The sequence below is a fragment of the Urocitellus parryii genome, chromosome 2 (assembly GCF_045843805.1).
Source record: "Urocitellus parryii isolate mUroPar1 chromosome 2, mUroPar1.hap1, whole genome shotgun sequence".
Taxonomy (NCBI): Eukaryota; Metazoa; Chordata; class Mammalia; order Rodentia; family Sciuridae; genus Urocitellus; species Urocitellus parryii.
This window is the reverse complement of record NC_135532.1, coordinates 171,912,576-171,939,875: the sequence shown is the minus strand read 5'-3', so window position 1 is coordinate 171,939,875 and position 27,300 is coordinate 171,912,576. Positions and strand designations below refer to the sequence as shown.

Here is a 27,300-nt window from a genome sequence, read left to right as displayed (position 1 = left end):
TTGAGCAGGACTCATGTATCTGGGTACTTTAGGACAAAGGGTTTTGGACTATTCTCTGTATCACTCAATGTTTGTGAATATAGGTCCTCGAGTTTCCTTGCTGAGACAAGACCCAACATGTGCTCCCAGGGAGGTGACAGTGGCAGAGCCTTTTCATGCCTTTCTAACTTCTTTTTTTCCCACCAGGAGTTTGGGAGCTCCTTCTTCAGAGATTCTATAAAGGGAAGGTTGGAACAGAGCTCTAGAGTTCCACATCTATCAGACTTAAAGGCAAAGACAGCATCAGAGACCCTGAGCAGGCAGCATCAATTTTGCATGTGGGCACAGGGTTTGGGTGAAGTTCCAATCATTGTCTGCAGTTAAGTGAGGCTTGATATCCCTTCAGTGTCTCCTTGTCAAACATGGGGAAGAGAATCTTCATTAAGGGGGAGGGATAGGTGAGATTTAGGGGGAAGGAAGGTACTCCCAAACACAGAGCATCTCCTTGACACTCCTTATATGCCAGGATGTCCCAAGGGAGGTGTTCCAAAAATAATTCATCACCTAACACACAGGCTCAACAATTAACCTGAAGAGGAAAATGCAATCACAGTCAGGTTCCTGGGTCTTTTGGCACAATGAGTTCCTTTAGAAGGCCAGAGCTTGCCTGGACCTCCTGGCTGGGCAGGCTCTCTAAATGGCCTGTGTTCTAGTACCTTGCTCCAGCTCTTCTCTCAGAGAGAACAGGCATGGAGCAAACCTTTAGCTCAAACTTTTACTCCCAAATCCATGTCCCTGGCTCCTTCTAAGAATATCTCAAGTCAGGGAGGTCCTTGCTGAAAAGGTCCCCTGGGGCTGTCAGCATGGTGTGTATGTATATGTGTGTATGTGCACCTGGAAGAGTGTTCTTGTTTATCATCACCCTCTGGGCTCCTCAGTACTCTTGGTAAGAAATGACAAATGTTAAAAATAGCATTCAGAACACTTAGAGTAGTGTAAGTGGCAGGACAGGCTCAATTTCAATTTTTCTTCCCAGAAGCACTCGTCATCATGTTCTGGGGAGCTTCCATCTCTTGGCCACAAGCCTGGGGACTGATGTGGACACAGGGTTCCTGTGACATTTATCCAGTAGGCACTGCAACCAGCTCTGACCCCTATGGTCCTAGCATGGGAGTGACCATCACTGATAAATACCAACACCATTTTTAGGCAGTTTCTCTCCTCCACCTCCACCAATTCTCAAGCAAGAGAGGCTGGTAAGGACCAAAATGACCAGTGTGTATTTCAATTTGTTCTCTTTCCTTAGCTTGAGCCTCCTCTTCCCCTCCCTCCAATGGGAAGTGTGAATGAGTGACCAAGAGACCCAGTGAGGAGGAGGAAGCAGTGCTTAATGCCTGGTAACTAGGGCATAGGTCACTAAGAGTTGGCTCTGCCAGGCCGTTGGTTAATGAGGACGTCAGTGCTTTAAGAGTCTCTATTCCCAGAGTTTCCTAAAAGGCACCCAAATCATGCATCTTTAGAATAAAATGGATTGGGCCCAGTTTGTTTTAGGGGCCACTACAGATTTCCAGTTGGATCTGCATTTACCTGGCAAGGCCAAGGTAATCAGTAGCTTCTATCCCCTGATCCAGAAGGGTCAAAGCAGCATGGTTTTGCTGGTGCCACGGCTCAGGTACCTCACTGGTGTGCCTTGGGCCCCTTCTGTGGCTGACCATGCAGCATGAAAAGCAAGCCAAACACTGTCTCTCCTCTAGCCATTCATTTACGTCAGCACCTCAAAGTTGTCCAGTTGTTATGAACCCATTGGACAGCATCTCATCTCAGAAGCCAAAGAAAACCAATAAGGGCTGTTTAGAAGGAAAGGCTACTGTCATAGCTTTAGTGATAATGACATTTTTTTATGTAGAAAAAAAACTGCCAATGTATTCAGCCAACTCCTAAAATATAGAAAAGGAAAGAAAAAAAAGGAGAATCATTTGCACATTTAAGAGTTCAAGAATAATGAGATGAGGGAAAAAGGGTCAACTAGTTTTTAACCTCATTAAAACATGCTCATGGTGAAAATTTATTTTACATATTTAAAATAGTACATTTAAAATTATTAGTTACATTACAGGTACAATGATGAACATTGTGACTCTCCATCATATTGCACAACCTGACTTCATCCATATGGGTTTCTTTAAATAGTGCAAAATATTTTATACAGGAATGTGTTCGGAGGGGTTTTCGCAACGAAAATAAGGAAGAGAAATATCTTACAAATTACCATGAACATATATTAAAGTGACAAGGGAGGGGGGGAATTTTTAAAAAAGTTACAATCTGTACAGAGGAATTGCCACAGACAACCAAAAAGTTCCCTCTCTTCTGGGAGAAGCAGCGGGCTCTGACCTACTCAGGTCTGGCATTTGTGCTAAGGTCATTTTTTGGTGTCAATCAAAAAAAAATATATATCTCAGTAACTTCATACAATATAAATAGAAGTCCAGTCCAGTGAGTCCCGTGGTGGGTCAAATGTAGCAACGGAAGGCATGCCTTTTGTCACCTAGGGTTTCAGTAGGGTTCTTGTCTTAATGAGTGGGTGGGGAGGAGAGGGAAAAAAACAAACAGAAAATTATAAACAAAAAGCAAAGAAAAACCACAACCACCACCAACAGATAAACCAGAACAATCCGGCCTGGATGCCGCACGCTGCAGGAGGTGCCAGCACTCAACCCTTGGTTCCAGTGGCACTGTCGAGGATAAGCAGCAGTAATTCCCTACTGTGTGTTTGCATTTTTGTGTTCTTTTGTTTTTTAATTTTTTTTTTTTTAATCCACATACTCCTTTCCCAGGGAAGCCAACGAGGCACTTACTTGATGCTCCCGTCGCTATTTTCTGCTGCTGCTGTGGCTTTGGTGAGGGGCGCCAGGATGCTGCCGGGGACCCAGCCCTCAGCTGCGGGGGAATGGTCGCTGGCAGGCTGGTACACCAGGCACATGTTCTGCTGGTTGACGGCGAGGACCTGGACCACCTCACCTTGGCTCACACAGATTTCATTCTCCTTCAGTGCATAGTAATCTTTGATCACGGCCATAGATGAGGTCCCGTTGCAGCCACCCAAGTCATTCTGCTAAAAGCCAAGGATGAAAAGGACATAAACACAAGGAGGCTGGTTCAGATGTGCTTCCTCTGCACCCTACTGCATGGCTAAGGCCAAGCCATCAGCAGGCAGAACATTCCTTCAGTAATAATATACTCATAAACATGTTCTCACATTTCATAGGATAGTAAAGTAAAGGGTGAACAGGTATAAATACTGCTAGCCCTAGACCAAGCAAAGGTGTAAAATTCCCTCAACCTGAAAGCCCCTTCCTAGTATGCAACCTTCCTGACAGTGTTCTCTTGCTAATGGCAGGAAGAACCTGGCACTAGCCCAGGGACACATAAGTACCTGAGCATAGCACGGTCAGAGCAAAGCTCAGGTCAGGGGTCACCATCCTCCTCTGTGGAAAGAACACAGATGCTTTGCTACTACATTTTTTTTTTCCTTTTGAAAAAACATCAACTGACCTTGTTCTACATTCTGAGCCTCCTTGAGACAGGAGTGAAGAATACACTTTTGCTCCATTTGAAGGCAATGCCATGACCTACCTTGGCCCAATTCCCTGTGGGAACAAAATGCCTCACCTCCTGCCCTCATTAATAGGGAAGGTGCTGCCTATTCCACCTTTTCACTTGAGTCTCCACTAGGGCCACTGCTTCTTGATAGACCTGTACCTCTCCAGGAGGCCCTGCCGCCTCTTACAGCATGCTGGGAACCAGAAACTCTTCAATATGGTTGACCAAATGCCAAGCTGACTTCCATTGATTCACAAGGGCTGTATCTTTATAAGGGACAAAGTCATTTCCAGGTGATATGATGAAATAGGTTGGTACAGTCAAAATGAACAAAATTGAACTTGGACATTAAGAATCAATTTTAACAAGAGGAATATCAATTAACAATTTTGGGGAAAAATAAAATGACACATTCAGACTATGTAAGTAATCAATGTAGGCTGCCCTATTCACAGACTCATTGAGCTCTAGGGAAAACCGAGGCCTGACAAACAAACTTGCTGAGGTTTTAAAGCAAGTGTGTTTCAGAATGTGGAATATAAACTAGATCACTTGATTCCTAACCTAGCGCTTTCCCCATTTCTCTCTTGTTCTTACTACTTTTTTGAGGGTCAAACCAGCTGTGTAGACTAGTTCTATGGTTAGGTCTACAATTATCCTCAAGTAATATCTGAAGCATGGATTGTGAAGACTGGCTTCCCCGTTCACACATTCATGATCAGCTTCTGCTTGCCACATCAGCCACTGGGTGGTGAAGAACTGTGAACTTGCTTCCCTAGGTGCTCAAGATGGGCCATCATTAGAAAGGGCTGGCTCCTCAATTCCAGAAAACCAAAGGCCAAATATGCTCTCTGCTATGTGGATGCTAACACATGATGAGTGGGGGTGGGGGAAGGGAAGAACAGAAGTTCAGTGGATTAGACAAAGGGGAATGAAAGAAAGGGAGAGAGGATGGGAAGAGGAAAGACAGAATGAATTGGACATAACTTTCCTATGTTCATATATGAATACGCCACAGTGAAACTCCTCATCATGTACAACCACAAGAATGGGATTCTAGTTATAAAAAGTTATGCTCTGTGTATGTATACTATGTCAAAATATACTCTTTGTCAAGTGTATCTAAAAAAATTAAAAAAAAAGAAAGAGGAAAAATAGGGCTGTCTGCAGATGGCACACACTGGAGTCGTGGCTTTTAGATTACACATAACCACTACTACTCTATTTGGTAAAATTCAACCATTTTCAAGCTTATCATCACAATAATCCTTTGTATCTATTAAGTTTTTGTAGCTGATAATAGCCCTTTAACACAGAGTGTCTGAGTCAGAGGGAACTGGTCTAACTCAATTTATAGGAGAAGAGAGGAAAATAATTGAGACTAGACTGTATTAAGTGGAGTGTTCCGGCTAAAATAATTAGCATAAAAAATGCTGTTTCCTAAAGTGGCCTCTGAGGCTGTGCTTGCAGGGTGGTGAAGGCAGGAGTGAAGAGCTGGCACTTACCTTGCTGGCCTCGAACTTGTCCCCAGACTGGTGGTAGTCAAACCCTGGACTGCCATTGGAGGTAGATATCTTCAGGGGTGGCAGAGGTGGGTTGTAGGTGGAGCCCTTTGGGGGCTTCTCTGAGCCCATGGGGACAGAGGAGTAGGGCCTGGGGCTGGCTTGGGGAACTCTAGCAGGCTGGGACCGCATCACAGCTGTGCTCCTTTCTTTCCGCTGATACTCAATGGGTGACTGTAGTGCTGCAAGGTAAGGGCAGCCGGTCATCCTAAGCTTTGGGAATCCCATGAGGATCTGGAGGCTTACCAGGTACTGGGCTTTGTGCTAGGCAGAGTGTGGCTATGTGAGGAAGTTACGACCTTTGTTTTTATAGAACTGTGAGAACCAGGGCACCTTCCTAAATAAGGAAAATAAAAAACAAAATGGCAGCACATTCTAGGTGCCAAGTGTGCAAAGGGAGGGGAGGAGAGCAGGCTCTGTGGGACCGGCTTCCAGGTGTGTGTTGTCTGGGGATAGGGGATTGGGAATAAAGAGCTTTGGGAGAGGGCTGGCTGTCCCTCTGATATTTAGATTCTGCAGGAGGGAAGCAAATGAGAGGTCTTCAAGGAACAGGCTGGAGTCAGATGTCCCAGGAGCTGAAGCCCTTAGGTTTCCATGGAGAAGAAGATTCAGATAAGCAAGGGAGGTTGAGGGTGATGAAGTGGATGATCTAGAAAGCCAGGACTCTTAGGCTGGATTTAATTCTGAAGATCATGAAAAATGACTGGATTAAATGAACTTTAAGGGGTTGGATTGTGGCTCAGGTAAAGCACTTGCCTAGCATGTGTGAGGACCTGGGTTTGATCATCAGCACCACATATAAATAAATAAAATAAAGGTATTGTGTCCATCTATGATTAAAAAATTTTTTAAAAATGAACTTTAAAGTTGTAAATTCAGATTCTATCTCTGGAGACACATTTTATGAACATCAACCTTGTAGCAGTTGGCAGAGGGGTTGAAGAGGAAGAGACAAAAGGCTTCCTCTCTAATTTAGAAGCCAGGAGACAGTAACCAGCAAGAGGCCAGAGGATCTAGCAAGAACATGGTTGTGTGAATATAAAGCAGAGATGAGATTGATGGTCTAGCTGGGATCAGCAAGCAGGAAAGGAAGATGGCTCAGGTTGGAGACTGGGAAAATGGTAGTCAGTGCAACTCAGAAGACAGGAGAACAAGCTAACTTTAAGAGAAAGACATGAGCTTTGTTTTATTGAGTTTAAGATAACCAAATTCCCAAGATTGATCACTAAAGAGGTACAGCCAGGCAAATGCCATCCAGGTAGAATGCTGGATGACTTCAAGGACTGGCCTGATGACATTATTCTGGTCAGTAATCAGTGTGATAGCTAATGGGTTAACAACAGGAACCCTGAGAACTTTCAGTTATAAAGATATTTCCACAGTAACAGGTCTGCATAGGATTCAACATAGGGCCACACTCTTTTCTATTTGAGGTCTTAGGAGGGAAAGTGGGTTGAGATGCTTCTGTGTGTCTCTATAAATAAAAGCCTGGCCCTGGGCCATCACCACAGCCTTGTCTCTCAAGTGTGGCCAAGTAGGTAACAGGATTGCAGAGCTCAGATTTGTGCCTGGGGAATTTTCTATGGGCATTAAATGTTTAGGTAACAATAATCTAGTTAGTAATCAAATCTAATCCATGACTCAATACCTAGCATGTGAAATTGTGTTACTACCTGGTTATCTGCAATGATTATGCTAAAGCATTCGAAAAGAAGTATGCTTTCTTAAATTAGCTAAATAGAAGCCCTAACACCTTCTTCTTCTTTTTTAAAAATTTTTTAGTTGTTGATGGACATTTATTTTATTTATTTGTACGAGGTGCTGGGAATCGAACCCAGTGTCTCACACATGCTAGGCAAGCGCTCTACCGCTGAGCCACAACCCCATCCCCAAAGCCCTACCTTCTTTTACCAGCCTCAGTTTGCATCATTTGGATCTTAGGATCAGAAAAACTGTATCTCTGATAGGTTCAGTGTCTTATGCCACAGTCTGTTTCTTTCTTTGCTTTGCTTGTTAGGGAGCTCATAGATACATGTAAGTCCTTCCACTAGCAACTACATTTCAATCTTGTGGTTAAGAGCCTAATTTGAAATCTTGTAGTTCTAGGTTCACTTTTTCTATCATCTAGTGTTTTGTGACTTTGGATAAGTTTCTTAACTTCTCTGAATCTCCCTTTTGTCACCTGAAAAAGAGTAGGATGATAATACTTGTCTTTCCATGTTGATGTGAGGATAAAATGTGAAAAAAAAAACAGGTAAAATTGCTTAATATAGTGCCTGGTGTACAATAAGAGAGTGATTATTGTCACTTAAATAATTTATGGTTTCACATTTTGTCCTACTTTATTTTTCTATGGTCTTAAGTTGTTGAACTTAAAATCCTCATTCTAGCTTAGAATCAGAGATTACTAATTAGTTGGATGCAACTTAAATGGATATATTTTGTATATTTACATGTCTTTACATTAATCCAAAATTGTATATTCATAAATTTTAAGCTAAATACAACTTTTGCTACTATCCCTCAGGGGGAAATTTTAGATTTTTTTAGAATGGAAAAGAGCTCTAGAGAGTCTAGTTTTTTCTACCAACCTTTTGTATAGCTGGAGGGCAGAGGGCATGGCCCCCCCAAAAACTCTTTGTAAATATGCATATTCTCTCTTAAAAAGTCATGCCATCCTGCTATATAATCTCCATTTTTTAAAAAATAAAAACATTGTGTTTACTCCTTTACCATGGAGAAAACTGACACTTCAGGTCAGTGGGCCATGCTTCCTTGTAGCCAATACTGCTGGCCCACCATGGCTCATCCCAGCATGGGTAGAGTAGATCTAGCCCCAAACTGTCCTTTTATTTTTTTTCTTTTTTTATTCTTTATTTACATATATGTTTTTTGGTCATCAATGGACTTTTATTTTGTTTATTTATATGTGATGCTGAGAATTCAATCCAGGGCCTCACACATGCTAGGCAAGCACTCTACCACTGAGCCACCACCCTAGCCCCAAATTCTCCTTCTCAAAAAGCAAGTCAACTGAGGCCCAGAGATACATCGTGCCTTGCCCAAGTCCTCAACTAGGATGTCATCTCTTATCTTTCTCCACAGCATTCAGTTCCATGCTAGACATCCAGAAAATGCTATGTTGTATCATTTGAAAGTCTAGATCTAGTACTGACAAGCAGAGGTGACAGGCCCAAGGGTTGGCCCATATATGAGTGTACATGTGTATGTACATGTATGAGTACACCTAACATCTAGTGCCAGCCTGAGTACAGGCAAGTGATATATGCAGAGGTGGACCTGTGGATATGTGTGCATGTGTGTGTGAGTGTGTGTGTAGACATGAACACATAGGCTTGTGATATAGTTGTCAGCACTGTACTGGGAAGAAAGGATGGGACACTTAGGGCTGGTCTTGTGTGTGTTTGAATGTGTGCATACAAGTGTGAGTACATATGGCCGTGGAGTCAAGTCTCAGGGCAGTCAAGAAGAGGTTATACATCTGGAGGAGGTCCTGTGTGCATATGTGTGTGTGTGTGTGTGTGTGTGTGTGTGTGTGTGTACACATCCAGACAGATATATTTGCTGACTGTCCAGATTTACTTTGCTACTGGTTCCATTTTGCCTTCAACTTCAGGCTCCATTTCTGTTTGAGAGACTTCTGAGCTCATCAATTCAGCAGATTAGCACTAGTGTAAAAATGTATACTTCCTTCACATGCCAAGCACTATGTGAAGAAATCCCAGCAGGGCAAAAATAAAGAAGAAGGTAGGGACTCTCCTTCATTCCACTTGTTAGGGGATTCCTGGAGGGTCATAGAGAGCTATATTCTCTATATAATCAATTTGTTGGGGGTATATTGGAAATTTAGAGGTAGTGATCACTTCTCAATTGACAGGGGCAAGGTCAGTTAGGAGGGTGGCTTATCTGGGCCCTTGCTGTGTTGGGAACAGAGAAGGGATTGGAACGGATCTGTCAAATTCTGTTATCTCTACAAAACCCTAGTGAGGGGTTGGGGGTGTAGTTTAGTGGAAGAGCACAAAAAATTTAAAAATAGGAAAAAAAAATAGCCTGAGAGAGTACCAGTCATTAGCCACCAAGTGTGAAAACACACATCACTGCCAGCCAGCTCCCATGAGACAGGATGTCCCCATCTCAGAATTTTTCTAAAATTATTACCAGCTGGTAGTGGTGGCCAAAAAGCATGCATGGTATGTCCTAGAAGAGAAGATCTCTTCTGTTGGAAAGATGGGCCTTCTTTCTCACACCCAATCTGCTCCATTTGTGAATTCAGGTTCAAAAGAATTCTAAAATGTTTCTGAAAAGTAAACAGTTGGAGTCCATATAAAATGTGTTCTGAGCTCATAACTCTCCAAGAGCTTAGACCCAAGGAAGGTAAGAGGTGTGGGGTTCCCTGAGAAGGCCCTGCAGGAAGCAGGCGTGGCACATACCATTTAAGAAGTCTCGCTGTGTTTCTAAGACTTGATTGATGTCCTGCACCCAGGCCTGCTGGATGTCCGAGTTGGCAGCTTGCAGAATGACCCTTTCTGAAGTTTCCCTGTTCATGAGGGCGAATTTGCAGGGGTCATTGTCCACGTTTTCCTCCAGGACCAAATAATTCATCTGGAAAAAACAAGTTGATCCTTTTCATATTGAAGTTGTACAAAACAGGTACCTATTACTGTACCTCAAAGTTCTTTTATCTCAGAGAAGTTTCCAAAATTTGCTTTGGACTTAATAGGAAATACTCTGTTTTTTGCCTTTGGTGGGGGGGCGGGGAAGAACATGCAGGATCTTGCTGGAGACCAGCTGGGGGCCTGTCACTGTTTCCCATGGGTGATCACTGTTTTTCCTTCAGCCTACTTGCTGGAAGGCTATTAGGCTGAGAGGTCCTTGAGGCTCTGAGTCCTCACCACTCCAGGGCCTCATCTGAGGGACACAGCTCCAAGAACTTGGCTCTTCCTTTCTGCATGCCTGCTGGCCCCTCACCTTGATGCTCTTTTTGAACATGTAGCCTGGTGTAAGGGAGCCCTTCCTGAGCAATTCACTGAAGATGACAATCTGCTCGAAGAGGAATACACGCCTCTCTTTGGTCCGGGACTGCATGCCGGCGTCCAGCTCAATCACATAGAATGTGTCCTGCTGCAGCAGCTTGCCCTGGGCGGTCAGGGTGCCCTGATGGAGACAGAAGCCAGAAGCCAGTGAGAAGCAAGGCGGACACAGCCCTTTTGGGCCACATGACGTTCCCTTCTGGGAACATGGAAAACAGACGGGCACTAAAAGCCTTGGGAGTCTAGTAAGACACTGAGTTGGGACCCACCCACTGGGACAGATTGAGGCCACTATCCTATTCATACAGGGCCCATGAGGGAAAGGACAAAAGGGTAACAGAACCATTAAAAAAATAGCTCCCGGGAAATGCCAGAGAAAGGTAGAACTATTAGCTAAAAAGGAATGGGAATTATCCTGGCCCTTCATGTTTTTTATTAAAAAGGAGAATAAGCCTGGAGCAGTGGCACATGCCATAATCCAGCAGCTTGGGAGGCTGATGCAGGAAGATCATGAGTTCGAAGCCAGTCTCAGCAAAAATGAGGTACTAAGCAACTCAGTCAGACCCTGTCTCTAAATAAAATACAAAATAGGGCTGGGGATGTGGCTCAGTGGGTGAGTACCCCTGAGTTCAATCCCTGGTACTCCCCCTCTCCCCCCAAAATAAGAGACTAAAAGGTAAGCAACACTTGGAACTAGAAGTGGCCTTTCTGTCCTTGCAGCTCTGACAACAGTGCCTGCCTCCCCTGTGGCATGGGCCAAGCACCTGGGGCACTCTGTAGCCGGGAACTTGGAACCAACCTGTGGCCAAGATGTGTGAGGCAGACAGGCCTCAAGTAATCTGACTAGCCAGGACCTTCTCTCCTTCCTCCATTGTTTAGGATGGGGAGAATCTGAAGTTTAAGTGTCCTGCTAAGGTCAAAAGGTGAAGTTGGGTTACCATATATATAGGCTCTACATCAGATGGGAGATATTTCTCTGGGTCCTGTGATTCTTTGTCAAATGTCTCCAGCTAAGAGGCCACAAGCTACACAGCTGAAGAGGTACAGTATATTTGGCTTGTTAGCTTCTAATGTGATTTTCAAAGACATTGTCAAAGGGAATATGCCCAACCCAGCAAGTTGCACAGAGGCTATCAGAAAGCCTGCACAAAAAGATCCTGGCATCTGAGACAGAGGTCAGAAGCCCTCCTCTGCACTGTGCTCTTTCTCAGGTGACGACTTTTACCCTTTAGTGCAAACGTGGGCCATTTTATGCACTTGGTGCCTTATTCCAAACATGACCTGGCACAGGGGTCATTTTTTCTTTTGTGTGCCTGAGAAATGCCTGCCCTCTGCTTGGCTTCTCACTGCCAAGGTCAACAGCCAAACAGGCTTATCTCTACCCTGGTCCAAAGTTAATATTAAGCCAGTGACCAGCTAGCCAGGAAAGCTCTAAAAGCTCTATTAATATTACACAAGAACCTGATCGTGTGATAGAGGCAGCCAATGCTAAAGAGAAAGCCAGAGATTGGAGAGGGAGGGAATTAGAAGAGGGGGCTCCAGCTTCTCCCCGGTCCCAAGCCATGGATTCAGGGAAGAGACATACATTCATTGTCTTTCTCAATTAGCTGAAGGAAAGCAAAGCAGATTCTCTTCAGCTTGATGAAAACAGGTCAGTGCTGCTTGATTTCAAAGAGAAAAGAACTGCATGCTCCTGTGTGTGGGCTTACGTGGACACACACACATGCACCCTGAAGGCTCACTTGGGTTGGATGGCACAATCAGATGCCATTCTTCCAGAGAAAGGCCAGTCAGACTCTTGTTCAGAAAACACAGGGGCTTCAAGATCCAAGAGCAAAAGGGATTACTTGGTTCATCCAGAATAGCCTCACACTTGGCATAATGCCAAGGGATAAAGTGTAAAAGTCCCTCCAGTATGACCAAAGAAAAGCCACACACACACTCAAAGAGTGTATTTCTGCTGAGTAACTCTGCTTAAGCTAACAGGTCAGGTCTGCCTTGGAGAGCCAGGAATCTAAGAAAATGGACAGCTAGAGACCCTCCACCTAGTTCCTATCACAAACAAACAAGGAAACCAGATAAGGACACACAGGATAAGGAAGATAAGACAATTTGGCTCAAGAATGTCATGAGCCCAACTTATTCACCCAAACCTGCAATACAGCACCTCCTGATTAACTTACACCACTAGTTTACCTGTACCATTTTATCTATTCTGATTTAGCTGGGGAGTGGGGGATGGGGAGGGGTGTCATTTACTAATTATCTCAGCTTCAAAGAATCCATTTTCTTCAAAAAGGAATAATGAAATCATAGATGGCAGGATTTACTGGGAAACAGAATTAGAAACCCCACATCTTTTTCCAGGAGGATCAGTAACTACTAGGTACCAGTTAATAACTGTTGGTTATAATTTTATCATATTAATATTCAAAACATGTTTAATTTATGAGATTTGGACATCAACTTTTAATAGTCATTTATTAAGTATAAATTAGGAAAGTCAATTTGTCTTCAAATGTTCACTGTTAAGGGCTGAACTGTGTCTCCCTTTGCCCCCAATTCATATTTTGGAGTTCTGATCCCCAGGACCTCTGAATATGACCTTATAGGGACATGGGGGTCTTTTTTGTGGGGGAGGGGACCAGGGATTGAACTCAGGGGCACTCAACCACTGAGCCACAACCCCAGCCTTATTTTGTATTTCATTTAGAGATAGGGTCTCGCTGAGTTGCTTAGTGCCTCGCTTTTGCTGAGGCTGGCTTTGAACTTGTGATCTTCCTGTTTAGGCTCCTGAGCCGCTGGGATTACAAGTGTGCCCCTCCACACCTGGCTGGAAATGGAGTCTTTATAGAGGTAATCAAGTTAAAGTGAGGTCATCAGTCTGAGTTTTAATAGAATATGACAGATGTCTTTATAAAAAAGAGAAATGTGGACACAGAGACACATTGACAGGATGTGAAGACACAGGGAGAATGTCACTGAGCATGACATCAGCCTCAACAAGCCAAGGAGAGGGGCCTGAAACAGATTCTTCCCTCATGGTACTCAGAAGGAAACATCTCTGAATACACCCTGATTTCAAACTTCCAGCCAGTTACTGATCCCCTATCACAAACAAACATGGAAACCAGACAAGGACACACAGGATAAGGAAGACAAGACAATTTGGCTCAAGAATGTCATGGGCCCAACTTATTCACCCAAACCTGAAATATAGGTTTGGGTGAATAAGTTCCAGCCTCCAGAACTGTGGATATAAATTTTTATTGTTTAAGTAACCCAATTTGTGGTACTTTCTTTTGGTAGCCCTAGCAAACCTGTGTGTTCAGTTATCCTTGGGACATCTGGCTTTGTTCCTTAAGACATGGTTCTTCTCTTCAAAGTTCAGAAATGTGTCCTGAGAGGTTTTAGAATTAGAAATGTTCACTGATCTAAAAATTCAGTCACTACATAGATCTGTTTAACAGAAACCACCCTCTCTAAAAAAAAAAAAAAAAAAAAAAAAAAAAAAAAAAAAAAAGACTGTTCATTTTCCCACTTAGGATCTATGCCCATCACATATCCTGCTATCCAGCTGTCTCTCATATTCTCAGTCAGGAAGGAAGAGGGAAGAGGTCATTGCCAGCTTTAATTATAAAGAACTTTGGGTTTTTCTAAATTCATTGGAATTCTGACTCCAGTTTGGCCAAGAGCTCTATTTCTGCCCTATCACTGGACTTTCTAAATAGATGCATCTTCCAGGCCTGGGAACCAGGGGCCTAGGCAGAGATGACAGGACACAGGGCTTCAAAGGGAAGAGGCCTCAGTACTTGGCAGGACTCCCACCCAGAGGAGAGAGGGCTGGAAGCATTCCAAGGGCTCACCTCAAAGCCCTGCAGGCGTCCCAGATTCATCATGTCATTGCAGCGTTTGGGAACAAGGCACATTAACTCCACAGCTTTCTGCGGGAAAGAACACCGGTCACTCAGGAGAGAGAGCAGCCTTTAGACAGAAAGCTCATGCAATTCAGGGCTAGAAGACAGGGACCTCGCCTCTTGTTAGTGCCTTTATTTTAGGAAAGCATGTGGTCCTTGCTGCCCACTCTCAGAGGACCATGGGGCTCTGTTTACATGGGGGTTGTTGGTCATCTGTGCAGGGGCTCCATGTCAGTCACCCATGTTGGGGCATCATTACCTCGTTCATTCTTATCCCATCTCCCTGCTTTTCCCTCCTCATCTTTTCTTTCTTCTTTCTGTTGCTTCCTGATAGCCCAAGTAACAGCTTTGCCTGGCTTGGGAAACACTGAGGTTTTGACCTAAAATAGCCTGCCCAGAAAGGCTATAACCTCTCTGGCTTAAAATAATCCCCATGGTGACACAAAGGACTTCACCTAGAGAGTAATCCTTGGAATGGAGGTGGGGGACTGAAAGTGGAATATTTATATGTTGGAGTCAAATACTACTTGGATTTGTGGATAAAGTTACATATTGGATTTGCAATTTTGCCCACTCTCCGGAGGATGTTAAAGGTGTCAAAAACCACCCTTCCCTAATACAGATCTCTTGCAGCCACAAAGAGAGCAGCAGTAGGCTAAGTGCTAGGCTGGCCCAGGACAGAATTCTTGAATTCTAGAAAACAACACTTTGCACATTAACTAGCCATTTTTCATGCTGCTAAGAGTGACAGGAGTTGGCCTGGACCCTTGGTTTTCCTGAGACAATCTTTTCCCTTCAGGGCCTAATGCAGTCCCTAAGAACAGAAAGCATTACAAGCAGAAAACTCACCTCGATATCTGAACACTCCAAGCCAGCCTTCTCACTGTATCTCAGGAAGTCCTAGCAAGGAGGGGAAGCAGGGAGGAGTCCAGGGAGGGGTACAATTCATCAGTAAAATAGTCAGAGAGCTATAAAAAAACTTATTGTAAAAATGCAATAACATCCTAAGGAGTTTCTTTCTAGGCAGAGGTGACAATGGTCTACAGTAGCTGAGAAATGAAATTATGAGTCATGCTAGATGTAATGACATAAAGAAGACCCCCCCCCCCAGGACATTCAACATTTCAAAGCTAGGGGAGATGGGGAGGGAAGAAGGAAGGGAGGAAAGTAAAGGGGATAATGACAGGACAGCATGAGAGGAAGGGAAGTTCAGACTTTTCCAGTTAGTCTCAAATTCCATAGGAGAAAAAAATCAAGTCAAACTACTATTTAAAATAAAATATGATCAAGTTTTAGGTTTCACTCATCTAAGGTCTTTAGGGCTTTGCCCTTCCTTTCTTTTTGCACTCATATTCCACTCTGAATTTATGTCATTATTTGTTAGTTTTGAAAGGTATTAAGTCAGTGAAAAAAAGTGAACTGGAAAAAAAAATCAAGTAACCATCAGTTTTAAGGGCAGAAGCAAGAGCTATGCAAATTATCTGGGGGCAGAGCTTACAGAGTAATATAGTAGAGGAAAGAAAAGTCTGCACCTCCAAAGCCCATGCCAGCCCATGCCTGCCCACGCAGTTCACAGTCCCTCAGGACAGTGTGAAGGAGACAGAGCCACTGGCTGTAGCCTACGGAGATGCTCTTCCAGCCCTGACCTGAGCTCCCAGCTTCTTACCTTGAGGAGCAGCTGGTATTTTGTTATTCTCTGAATGGGCTTGATAAGGAAGTCGCTAAGCGTCAGCCGTTGATTTAGCTCCTGCTTTACCTCCTGAAACACAAGGGAGCTATGTTAGAAAGAAAGGAATCCAAGAGCTGAGTGTTCTGGGTCAGGGTTCCGAGGCATGGATCACCCATCCTCATGTTTCCCAATAAAGTTTAAGCATCTTCAAGTGAGGAAAAAGGTAGAAACGCCTATACATCGGCTTATTTGTTAAAAACACTACAACATCACACAGCCTACCATAGCCTTCTTGCCTGGCTACAGTGCTTTCATGGCAAGCACTGTCACACCTGGTCCTCTTGTCAGTCTTGGGAGACAAGCTGAAATAGGTTCTCTCATCTCTCCATAGCAGAGTCAGGCAAGAAGAGCTGCCCCAAGGACACAGTGACCCATACAGCTGAGCCCTGATCTCTGAGAGAAGGTGCTGCCTCTCTACCAACAAAGTCAATCCGTCCAGGCTTAAACCTCTGGGAACAGAAACCAAGGCTATGAAGTGACTGCAAACCCCTCAACCAAGGAGAGGCCTCAACAAGAAGCCCAGGGGGCCGTGCAGAAGAATGTGGGCACAGTTTGCTCTGGGGTCACTGGGGAAGGATCAGAGCTTCCAATCAGTCTCTGTTTCAGAATCATTCTGCTAATGGAAGCTCCTCCCGCAGTCCACAGCTGAGGCCAACTCAGCTCCTTGCAAGCAAAGATGCTCAGGGGAACTAAAGTAAGCAGCTAGTGGCTCTGTTGAGGCAGTGACTCCTGTGGGTGGAGGATGGCTGGTGTTCCTGAATGTGGCTCTCTTGGCCTGAGTTTCCCCTTCCTGTTCAGCAAAGCCCGAGCAGCTCACCTCAAAGTAGGCATCGTACTCAGCTACGATGTACTCCGAGCGCGGCTTATTTTGGCAGTACCACACGTAGATGTGCAGCTTCCGCTCCTGACAAAACACAGGGAAAGACGGGGAATGCGACAGTCAGGTATCTTGTGTCTTGTGCTCGCTCTCTGAGTGCTGAGCTATTCTACACATGGAGGTGGGAACAGGGGTGGCCCACACTTGGAGGAACACTGAGGCAGTTAGGAAATGTAGTGGGCCAGACCCCACTTCCACATGGCCAAGATGGTTTAAGAAAAAAAAAAAAACACAAAACACAAAACAACCTCAGAGAGGGGAAAGAAGATAAGTGAATCCAGGAAGAGAGGAGGAAAGAAGGAATTTTAAAGTGAATGGGGAGGAGACCAGTGTGTCACTCACATGTTTAATAAAGAGCTGGGCCAGTCTGTCTTGCTCTTGGATACATTTTTCCAGTTCAGCCAGGAAAAAACTAAAAGGGGAAAGAGTATAAAAGGAGGAAGTCACACTGCTTGGAACTTCATTACCTCTCAATGGGAGATAAATGACAGGAGATTCCCTTCAATCTCTAACTTTTACACCAGATGCAAGAAAAGGATTCCAGAGTCCAGGATTTCCCAGGATGCCCTGACCCTCAGGGCAGCTGGGACACTTACTCCTTATGCCAGTCATAAATCTGGTGAATGTTCCCAAACACGATTTTATCCTTCCCTCGCATATCCTCAGGAACGCCCTTCTCTTCTATCCTCTTCATGAAGCCCTGCAGGGGACAGGCAGTAGTTACAAGAGGATGCTCCTGAGAAAGCACCTGCAGGTCAAGGGTCAAGGCCACCTGGAGCACCCACGCTTTGTGTGACTCTGAGGGTGATGCTGCTGTAGTTTTTCCTATTCAGCCAAGACTCTGCCCTTGGGCAGAGTGAGAATCAAAACTTTTATGAAGTTTCTGGGTGTTTCTATGTCTTAGTGGTACAGCACATGCCTAGCATGCGCCAGGCCCTGGGTTGCATCCGAACAAAGAAGAAAACGATCCTCTCTCCTTCCCTGTCTCCTAACTCAAGTTAATTATATTTTTAAAGACTCAGAACTAGATACATCTGGCCTATAAATAAGTCATAAAATGTTAACACTTTAGGCTCTGTAGCAGTCCTATGTCATCTCATTTCAGCTGTAAAATCAGGTTGTGAGGTTGTTCAGGCAGCATATGGCCCCATCAGAGAGACAAACAAACAAAAAAAACCCCAAGGTACCCATGTTACATTACTTTTAATCATACCACTGATGTCTGAATTTCCTGGATTTCAGTTTCTCAATCTCCAGATTCCCAAGGGGGAGAGTGACTTTCAATAAATTAGAATTCAGGTCCTCTCTATGCCTGGTTAGTCTCTTTATCCAAAGCTCAGGATTGGCAAATACAGAGCCATCTATCAGCAGAGTTCATAGGATGAGGACTTAAAGGGCAACTGTTAGGAACCAGCAGGCAATTTAAACATTAGGAATTCAATTTTTAGAATTCCTATCTTTTTTTTTAAGATGCTAAACAAAAGGGCTCTAAGCCATCTAAATTATCCATTTACTTCCTTAGGCTTTGTCCTCCAAAAAAGTGTCTTAAGTCCTCAAAAGTTAATCCCTATGGAGCTGGAGCTGTTGTATTTATTACCAATTTGATTCCTAACTGGGGACCTGTCACTCTTGCTTATTGGTGGCTTTTTCTTTGTCTGTCTCCTTAGTAGCTATGACATACTCCTTGAACTCTAAGGAAATGTGTAAGCCCCAAGATTCCACTCAAAGTTACCTGGTTTGTGCCCAGGGTGCTCAGAATTCTGAAGAATATATATTCACATGAGGAAACATCCAATGGCCTCTTAAGATCATAACTTGGTCACCCCAAACAAGGTGAAATGGATGCAACTCTAATCAAGAAGCTCCCCAAATGCTATAATATTGGTGCCCTTACCTCTCTCTAAATATCAGAAATGTTTCAAGGAGAAAAGAAAAAAGTGCCTGCATATTACATTTGAATTATACCCTTAAATCATCTGTGTGTGTGTGTGTGTGTGTGTGTGTGTGTGTGTGTGGTACTGGGGACCCAGAGGTGCTTTACCACTGAGCTATATTCTCACCCCTTGGGTTTTTATTTTGAGACAGGGTCTCCCTAAATTGCCAAGGCTAGCCTTGAACTTGTGATCCTCCTGCCTCAGCCTCCTGAGTCTCTAGGATTACACACCTGGCTATCATTTTAATACCCATTCCTGCAAATACCCAGAGAGAGTAAAATACATGCAGCCATCAAGCTAACCCCCTGCCCATGTAGGGTCCAACCTGCTCCTAGTTGGGTGAGCCCAGACTCACTCTGCACCAGATACTCACCTCCACCACAATCCCCAGGTCCTTGACATAGTCTTTCTCTGTCTGTACCAGCTCATTCAGGACAAACCTGAGCAGGAGATGAAGAATAATGAAGGTTCCTCTTTATTGTTAAGCAAGAAGTCTTCACACTAAGGTCACAGTAAAGTTACTTAAACGCCTTAAAGCACCCCAGAGTTGCTCACTGCTGCTCTCTGAGGGCACGAGGCCAGCAAAGACTCTCCCTTAGCCAGCACACAAGTCAGACAAGGATGATGAACAACTGCTTTGAAATCCTCTTTCTACTTTGTATATCTCTTTCTCCCTGAATGACTGTAGAGACACAGGGCAGGAAGAACTACAACTGCTTTGGCAAAACTGAGTTACAAAAGCTTTGAGGCCAAAGGATCAATATGAGACTCTTATTCCTTCGTTTCAGTTCCGTTTCAGTTCCATTCTTCCTAAAGAGAGGAGAAAGACACTTGTTTGATAACAAGCTGTTAAGGCCCCAGAACTGCAGATATGGAGAGAAACTTTTACTTTATAATCTAGAAGCTACAATTATTCACATGGGTATCTATGGTAACTGGCTTGGAAAATCCCCAGTCAAGGCCAGAAAGGCTGACTGCAGACATTCCTCACTCACAACTTTGAAGGCTGCGCTCAGTCCCAAGACGCAGGATTGAACAATGGCAAGGACATTTACTTTCTTGGCTTCCTTGTTAATTATTTCTACTTCTTAGAGCATTTACTATAAGGCCAGTTACTTCATCTGGGTTTTCTCATTCTTGTAAAAATGTAGGTATTGTAAAGCGTACTTTATTTAATGAAAATACTCAAATGGAAAGATTAGGTAACTTGCCCAAGATTACAAAGTGAGGGACAGAGATGGGATTTGAACCCAGTTGTTCAAGAGTCCAAAGACTGAGCTCCTTCATGTAGCTCATTGCCTGGCAAATGGCTGAGACTGGCTCATTGGAGTCCCAGAAGCCTCAGCCCCAAACATTCCTCTTTTTCTGTCCAACAGTGAAGAGGAAGACCTATCCATAAAATGCTTTTGGCTGTGCACAGGGCAGGGGCTGCTCTGAGTCTACTGGAGTCTGATTCTTTTTTTTTTTTTTTTTTTTTAAAGAGAGAGAGAGAGAGAGAGAGAGAGAGAGAGAGAGAGAGAGAGAATTTTTTAATATTTTATTTATTTTTTTTTAGTTCTCGGCGGACACAACATCTTTGTTGGTATGTGGTGCTGAGGATGGAACCCGGGCCGCACGCATGCCAGAGGAGCGCGCTACCGCCTGAGCCACATTCCCAGCCCTGGAGTCTGATTCTTTACTATCTGATTTGAAAAGGTTTTGTCTGAAGCCACACAAGTATATTTTTGGCTCAAGTGGCAAAAGGGGTAAAGTTCTGAGATGTCAAACAAGGACCCCAGTGCCGGGGTTGTAACCATTTTGAACCCAGGAAGCAATTCAGCTGAAACTCTTGTTCTGTGTGACACTGAGGAGCCACCAAATCCCCGGGGTTTAGGGGCCTGGGGGGCCAGAGAAGGAAGCAAAGGAACACATGTTTCTTTATCAGCCTGCTCAGCACTTCCAACCAGTTCCCTCCAGCACAGACCAGCGAGTGTTTCAGGCCACAGGAAGGAACTGGCAAGGCCAAATATATAAAGCATTCAAATATATCTTTAGCATGACCCAAGTACCGCTTGGAAGACAGCGGTTAAAGAAAACCACAGGAAAATGAGAGTGGGAATTTGGGGCTGGGAGGGGCCTGTGGAGATGAGGTCTACTGCTCTGTCTCCACGTGATATTTTTATCTTCAGCCATTTGCTGACACATTGGGGCTGGCTAGGCTTGTCAGCCTCTAGGGAAGGGGACTTGCATCAGGTCTGCTGGGGAGCCTTTCCTTAAGGGGCTGGTGAAGTATCTGAGGGAGATTAAGACACATTAAAAGACATTCTGAAAAGTTACCTCAGAGATTTAAATTATATTCATCTTAAGGTAGTACAGGATTAATTGCCAAATGAATGAATAATAAATTACTGTCCATGTTCAATTCTTATCAGTAAAAGCTACAAACAAATGTTGTTCTTTGGTCCCTGTGAAATTCTTCCAGCTATAGGTCGGGCCCACTTCTAACGCTCTCTCTTTCACAGTGGTAGGGAAGGAATGGTCTTCCACAGGAAATCCTGTAGAGCCTTGGCACTGGCTGTTCCCTCTACCCAGAACACTCTTCCTCATGGCTAACTCCTTACCTCCTTCTGGTTTTTGTGCAAATGTCAGAACCACTTAAAACCGCAGCCTGGCCTCATTCCTGATCTCCCTCATACTGCTTTTTTTTTTTTTTTTTCCAGCTTCTGACATACCACCTAATTTATTTTGTTTGTCCTACTTCTCCCATATATATCAAAAGGATGATATATAGTAAAAGGGATGAGACACTGTAGGGTAGATTTTCAGGATAGCTCAGGATGTGGAGAAATAGGGGCTTTGGTGAGAATGAGATGAGGGAGGAGAGATGGCTCCCTGGGTAAAAAGGCAACACACTCTTGTGGTCCATGGTAGCAAAATCAGGCAATATCATATTTGGACAATGGCTGACATAATTCTCATAGTCCTGGTCAACATGAGTGAGACTAGTGTTTGTCTTTGCTAAGGACCATTGGCCACCTTGTGGGTCACTTCCCTGATGAAAACTTTTGTTTCCCTGATAGAAGCCTTGTTTTGGCTTGACTGATGTAAGCTAAGGAGAACCAGTTTTGTAAAAGTCCTAGGAAATTTCCCTGTGGAAATGACATTTCTCAATCTTGATTCCATTTACCAACTTCTTGAGGTTCTTCCTAAGCACCCATAAAGTTGTGGGATTAAGTATGAAATTATACAGTTTGCTTGCCTCTTGTTCTTCCCCACTGTGAGGGGACAGCCCTGCTTTGACACAAGGCTCTTGCTATGATATTTCTATTTTTGTTTCCTAGGAAACAAAGTCCTAAATGTTCACTGGACACATTTCCCAGTAACAGAAGGATTTAGCCCCATTTATTTTTTTTTTTATAACTGATTTAACAAAATGTGCTTTTTTGCTTTGAGGTCTATCCCTCCCACTCCCTTATCAATTTGCAGTGACTTGGCAAAAGGAGTGATTAATTTGAGGGAGAAGGGCAGACTAACAGAAGAGAGGGACCCTTCCCATCTGCCTACCCTACTCTCACTGCTGCTCACGATTTCACACTGAGCTATGTTCAAGACTTATTGGCAGCTGGCTTCCAGCTCAGCCAAACTCTGAACAAGAAAACTAAAGTAAGGGAGGAGTTATGATTCTGTATTACTGGCATCCATATCTTCCTTATCATCTCACATAACAGGAGGCATATAACCCGGACCTTGCATTGCACAAGGATCTTTGTGAAACAGACTGCAATGTGAACTGTATTTTACCACTAGCCATTCAAAGTGGAAAGGCAGTTTTTGTAGAACTAAATGATGCAGAATTAAAGCCCTTGGGGAGGGGTTGAGATGAGCCCTACCTGGCAGTACTACAGCTTCCTCTTCTAATCTCTCACTTGCCTATACCTGGGGCATATCGCCTCAGGTGACCTCCACCAGATTTTCTGCCATGATTAGGGATTCCCTGGTACTACAGACCCATCTTAATGGTCCCACAGTTTCCCTCTTATCAGCATGTTTAATATTTCTATCAGATCTTAGTTAAAACCATACTTTGTCATTAATAGCTGCTACTTAACAGAAGACACTTCAGCCTAAACTTCTTCAAGACAGTGCCAAAGTACTCACTGTTCTTCAATGTTACACAGAATAGATCTGAGTCACCTTCACTTCTTTCTGAGATCAGTCGAAGTGCAGCGTGGGGAATCCCTAAGTACCCCCAGCCCTTTACCACGGTCCGCCCCACCTGCAAGAGTGGGATCTGGGGAGTTACTTACATCCTGCCTCGAAGGGCCTTGGCTTTCTGTTCTTCTTCCAGGTTTCTGGGAGGAGTGGGTGGGGTCATCCCCTCATTTAGGCAGCCTGTAGGGTCTTTCAAGCTCCCCCGGTAGGAGCCTCCTTCAAGAGTCTAAAAAGACAAGAACAAACAGCTTCAGAGAACTGTACACTGAAAAGTCACTTGGAAGCCCTGTGTCCCCCAGTCTGCCCACAACCAGCTTGAGAAGTAACAGCCAAGGCTGTTCTCACTGATTCACAATGAAGCTTTAGGACACCAGAGACTTCCACCCTCCTGCAGCAGGGAGATCTGAGCTGTCGCCTTCTTAGGCAATCAGGATGTCCTTGGCCAACTTTCCAGGCCTAATGAAATTGCCCATTGTCAAAGCAACTTATCTCTGTGTAAGGGCTCCAGAGGGAAAGCTAATCATTGCAATTCTGTACCAAATAAGGAGTTAGAAAAGAAAATCTGTTGTAAGGCCATCAAATGCAAATTGATAAGGGAGTAGGAGGGATAGACCTCAAAACAAACAAGCAGGATTTTGTTAAATCAGTTATAAATCTTTTGAAGAGGACAAGAAATAATCTGTAGATTTAACCTTTTCAAAAAACATCTCTGCTAAGGTTATTTACCAAAGACTTCCTTTCATTTACTAATTCTTCTCATTTCTTTTAAATCAAGTGCTATAGAATCAGAAAAAAAGAAGTTAAATGGCTTAATACAGTCCTTCAAACCAGACAAATGAGAAGTTAGACTTTATTTATGTATGATGCATCAAAATGCAATCTACTGTCATGTCTAACTAAATAGAACAAATAAAAAAACTAAAAAAAAAATACAGTACTTTCCAAGGAACTAAGGGTGAGGAACAAAAATTCTAATTTCAGAATATTATATGGACAGCTAAAATGGTTCCATGCTTCAGTTTTTGTCAATTTTCAGATCAAACCTTCTCTCTACAGATTTCTGAGAAATAGACAGAGACAACAGTTGTCAACCTCTCTGAAAAGTTAAAAATGCTCTGCAGTGGTAAGCTGCTTTCCCCCACGGACGGCACTAGTAACAGTAAGAACACTCAAAGAGGGTCCAAGCTAATATTTTCACTAGTGCCCTGGGAAGACCCAAGCGACACCTACTATTTGATTATGTGAACTGACAGAAGCCACATGGAAAAACGGTGATATGAGAGATCAAGGTCAAGGTGGGCAAATGTAAAACAAGCATGAGAGACAAATCCAAACCACCCAAGGCACCTGTCTATCCCAGCCACAGTGGCTAAACGGAGAGGTTTCACTTAGTAGTCTCTGAAAATGGCCCTAAGTTAAAGTCACAAAAATCAAAAAAGTGTCCTGCAAAAAGGTAGTAGGAACAACAGACTAACCCTGGTCTTAAATGATCTGTACTTGACATTATCTATCAGTAACTGTGGGTTTTGTTTGTTTTTCTGCTTTATGTGTGTGTGTGGCACTAGGCATTGATCCCAGGTGCACTCTATCACTGAGCCACATCCTCAGCACCCCCACACTTTTTAAAAAATTTGAGACAGGGTCTCATTAAGTTACCCAGGCTGTCCTCAAACTTGCTATCCTCCTGCCTCAGCCCCCCATGTAGCTGGGATTACAGACTTTTGCCACCATGCCCAGTTTAGCTGCTGTATTTCAACATAGACCAAACAGAGGCAGGAAAGTCTGAGGAAAAGAAACAAAAGGAATGAGGATCCTGATGGACACTATGTGACAAAGGACAGAAACTTGAATCTGAAAATCTCAACACTGAAAGAGATATCCACTTTTCCCTGGCCTCCCAAATAGACACAATATGCCAAACATGAATTTGTCACTAAGGCAAGAAATTAGAATTAAGAGCACAGGGTCTTCCAGCCGTACAGGGAGAATTTCTTTCTATTTGACATAAAGGTATTTACAGAACAAAGTAATCAGCTACGGAAGCCATTACATCCAGAGCAGCAGTATTGGCTAAAAATAAAGAAAGGTCGAGAAGGGTTGAGCTACATTTATAGATACAGAGTCTGTAACCTGTTATTAAGGAAATTAGAGTGTCTGGTGCTGAGGTTTGACAAGCCAGTGGACAGGCAGGCTTTCCAGTGACATGTCCCCTGGTGCCATCACCAGAGACAGGCTTCTAGACAGATGGACCCAGCTGGTGATGGATCCCATTAGTGCCTCTTACTTTCTCCTCCTCTTCCCATTGTCCTTTTGCGGTCTTTGTTCTTTAGCCTGCTGGATGGCAGGAAGGAGACTGCCAGGCCCAGGAAGCAGGCCTACAGCTCTGCTTACAAGATGCCCCCACGGCACATCCAGCTTGACATGGGCCACTCTCAGCCCATCTAGAGAATGAAGGACATCTAAGGAGTCCAAAGTGTTGCAGAATGAAATGCATTCCATGTCCTCCTGATTGTTCTGTGAGCAAAGAAGCCCAAGTTGTCTCTGGGGCAGGACTCTCAGGCACAGAGTTAAAAGGATAGATTCAGTGAGAGCAGGAAGAGGGAAATAAAGGGCTTGGCTAATCGGTATGCTGGGTAATTTGCCTTGAATCATGGAATTAGCTATAATACTGGCAGTCATTCAAGAGTGATTCCCTCTGAAGACCTAGGTGACTGTATTACAGTTGGATACTAGGCTCCAATCAAGGGCAAGTAAAGGTGACCTGCAATTAGTGCTTCTCCTGGAGGAAACAGGCCAGTTTTCTGCCACAATGAGAACTTCTGCCCCACTTAAGATTTGCAATATGACCTATACACATCCTCCTGAATACTTCAAATCATCTCTAGATTACTTATAATATCTAATAGAATGTAAGTGCTAATAATTAGTTGCTATACGGTATTGTTTAGAGAATAAAGACTAGAAAAATGACATGTTTAGTACAGACACAAATTTTTCTTTTTCTTTTTTTTAAAGAGAGAGAGAGAGAGAGAGGAGAGAAAGAATTTTAATATTTATTTTTTAGTTTCCGGTGGACACAACATCTTTGTTTGTATGTGGTGCTGAGGATCAAACCTGGGCTGCATGCATGCCAGGCGAGCGCGCTACCGCTTGAGCCACATCCCCAGCCCCACAAATTTTTCTTAAATATTTTCAATCTGTAGTTGAATTCACAGATGTAGAACCTGTGGATACAGAGGGACAGTCATTGAGAAATGAAATGGGAGGACATTCCAGGCAGCAGCAGCCCAGAGAGTAAAAGTCATGGGGTGAATGAACCATGTGGGGCAGCCCAGAAGTGGCAAGCCCAGGGCAGGTAGAGGAGAGGAGAGGGACCAGTAAGTGACTGTGTTATGGGTGCTGGCATGAGGAGGTGCTAGAGAAGAAAGAGCTAAGGAGTGAAAAAAGAGAGAGAGCAAGTGCTGGCAAAGAGAAAGGGGAAGGAATGGTGGGAATGAAAATGAAGAGTGGTGCAGCCATTATGAAAAACAGTATGGCAGTTCCTAAAGAAAATTAAAAATAAAACTGTCACAAGACCCACAATTGACAGGACTTGGTATATGCATGCCCAAAGGTTATGAAACAGCACCTTGAAAACATATTTGTACCTCTATGTTCAATGCCGTACTATTCACAGTAGCTAAGATGTGGAAAAACCCTAAGTGTCTGTTGGTGAATGAATGGATAAAGACACTGTGGTAGGGTGTATGTGTGTATGTGATATTTTTCAGCCTTAAGAAAGGAAATTTTGGGGCGGGGGTGTGGCTCAGAGGTAGAGCACTCAACTAGTATGTGTGAGGCACTTGGTTCAATCCTTAGCACCACATAAATATAAAATAAAGATAACTGTGTCCACCTATAACTAAAAATAAATAAATAAATAAATATTTTAAGAAGAAAGGAAATTCTGCCATTTTCCACAACATGGGTGAAGATCATGCTAAGTGAAATAAACATATAAAGAAAGAGAAATATTGCATGATCTCACTTATATGTGGAATCTTTTAAAAAAATGTCCAATATATAGAGATGAATAAAATAGTAACCTGGGTGTCTTGTGAGTTCAAAGTCAGCCGCAGCCACTTAACAAGGCCCTAAATAACTCAGTGAGACTCTGTCTCTAAATGAAATACAAAAAAGGGCTGGAGATATGGCCAGTGGTTAAGTGCCCCTGAGCTTAATCTCTGGTACAAAAAAAAAAGAGAATAAAATAGTGGTTTACTTGGGGTGGGAGGAGAGAGATCAAGTGAAAAAAGAGGAACTATATAGATCAAAGGATATAAAGTAGCAGATATATAAGATGTAACAAGCTAGATCCAGAGATTTAATGCACTATCTGAGGACCATTGTTAATAAAGTTGTATTATATTAGGGGTTTTTGTCAGAAAAGTAGTTTCAGCTGCTCTACTTAACCACTG

The 27,300-nt window shown here is 43.6% G+C and overlaps 1 protein-coding gene across 3 annotated transcripts in view; it reads right to left on the bottom strand.

Annotated features, from left to right (window-relative positions):
• Kalrn (kalirin RhoGEF kinase) overlaps window positions 1–27,300 on the bottom strand; it is a 440,727-nt gene that overhangs the window by 40,448 nt on the left and 372,979 nt on the right. Inside the window, exons 35-46 of one of the 3 annotated variants that reach the window (XM_077795355.1) lie at window positions 22,939–23,069; window positions 19,026–19,092; window positions 17,315–17,418; window positions 17,061–17,130; window positions 16,659–16,745; window positions 15,779–15,871; window positions 14,962–15,012; window positions 14,062–14,139; window positions 10,134–10,319; window positions 9,596–9,767; window positions 5,088–5,326; window positions 2,838–3,094 (exon numbers count right to left, since the gene is read on the bottom strand). In XM_077795355.1, coding sequence (XP_077651481.1) covers window positions 2,838–3,094; window positions 5,088–5,326; window positions 9,596–9,767; window positions 10,134–10,319; window positions 14,062–14,139; window positions 14,962–15,012; window positions 15,779–15,871; window positions 16,659–16,745; window positions 17,061–17,130; window positions 17,315–17,418; window positions 19,026–19,092; window positions 22,939–23,069 — 1,535 coding nt within the window. Of the gene's footprint in view, window positions 1–1,847; window positions 3,095–5,087; window positions 5,327–9,595; window positions 9,768–10,133; window positions 10,320–14,061; window positions 14,140–14,961; window positions 15,013–15,778; window positions 15,872–16,658; window positions 16,746–17,060; window positions 17,131–17,314; window positions 17,419–19,025; window positions 19,093–22,938; window positions 23,070–27,300 lie in introns of those variants that run through there. The other 2 variants (XM_026395827.2, XM_026395817.2) reach the window with 2 other exon arrangements.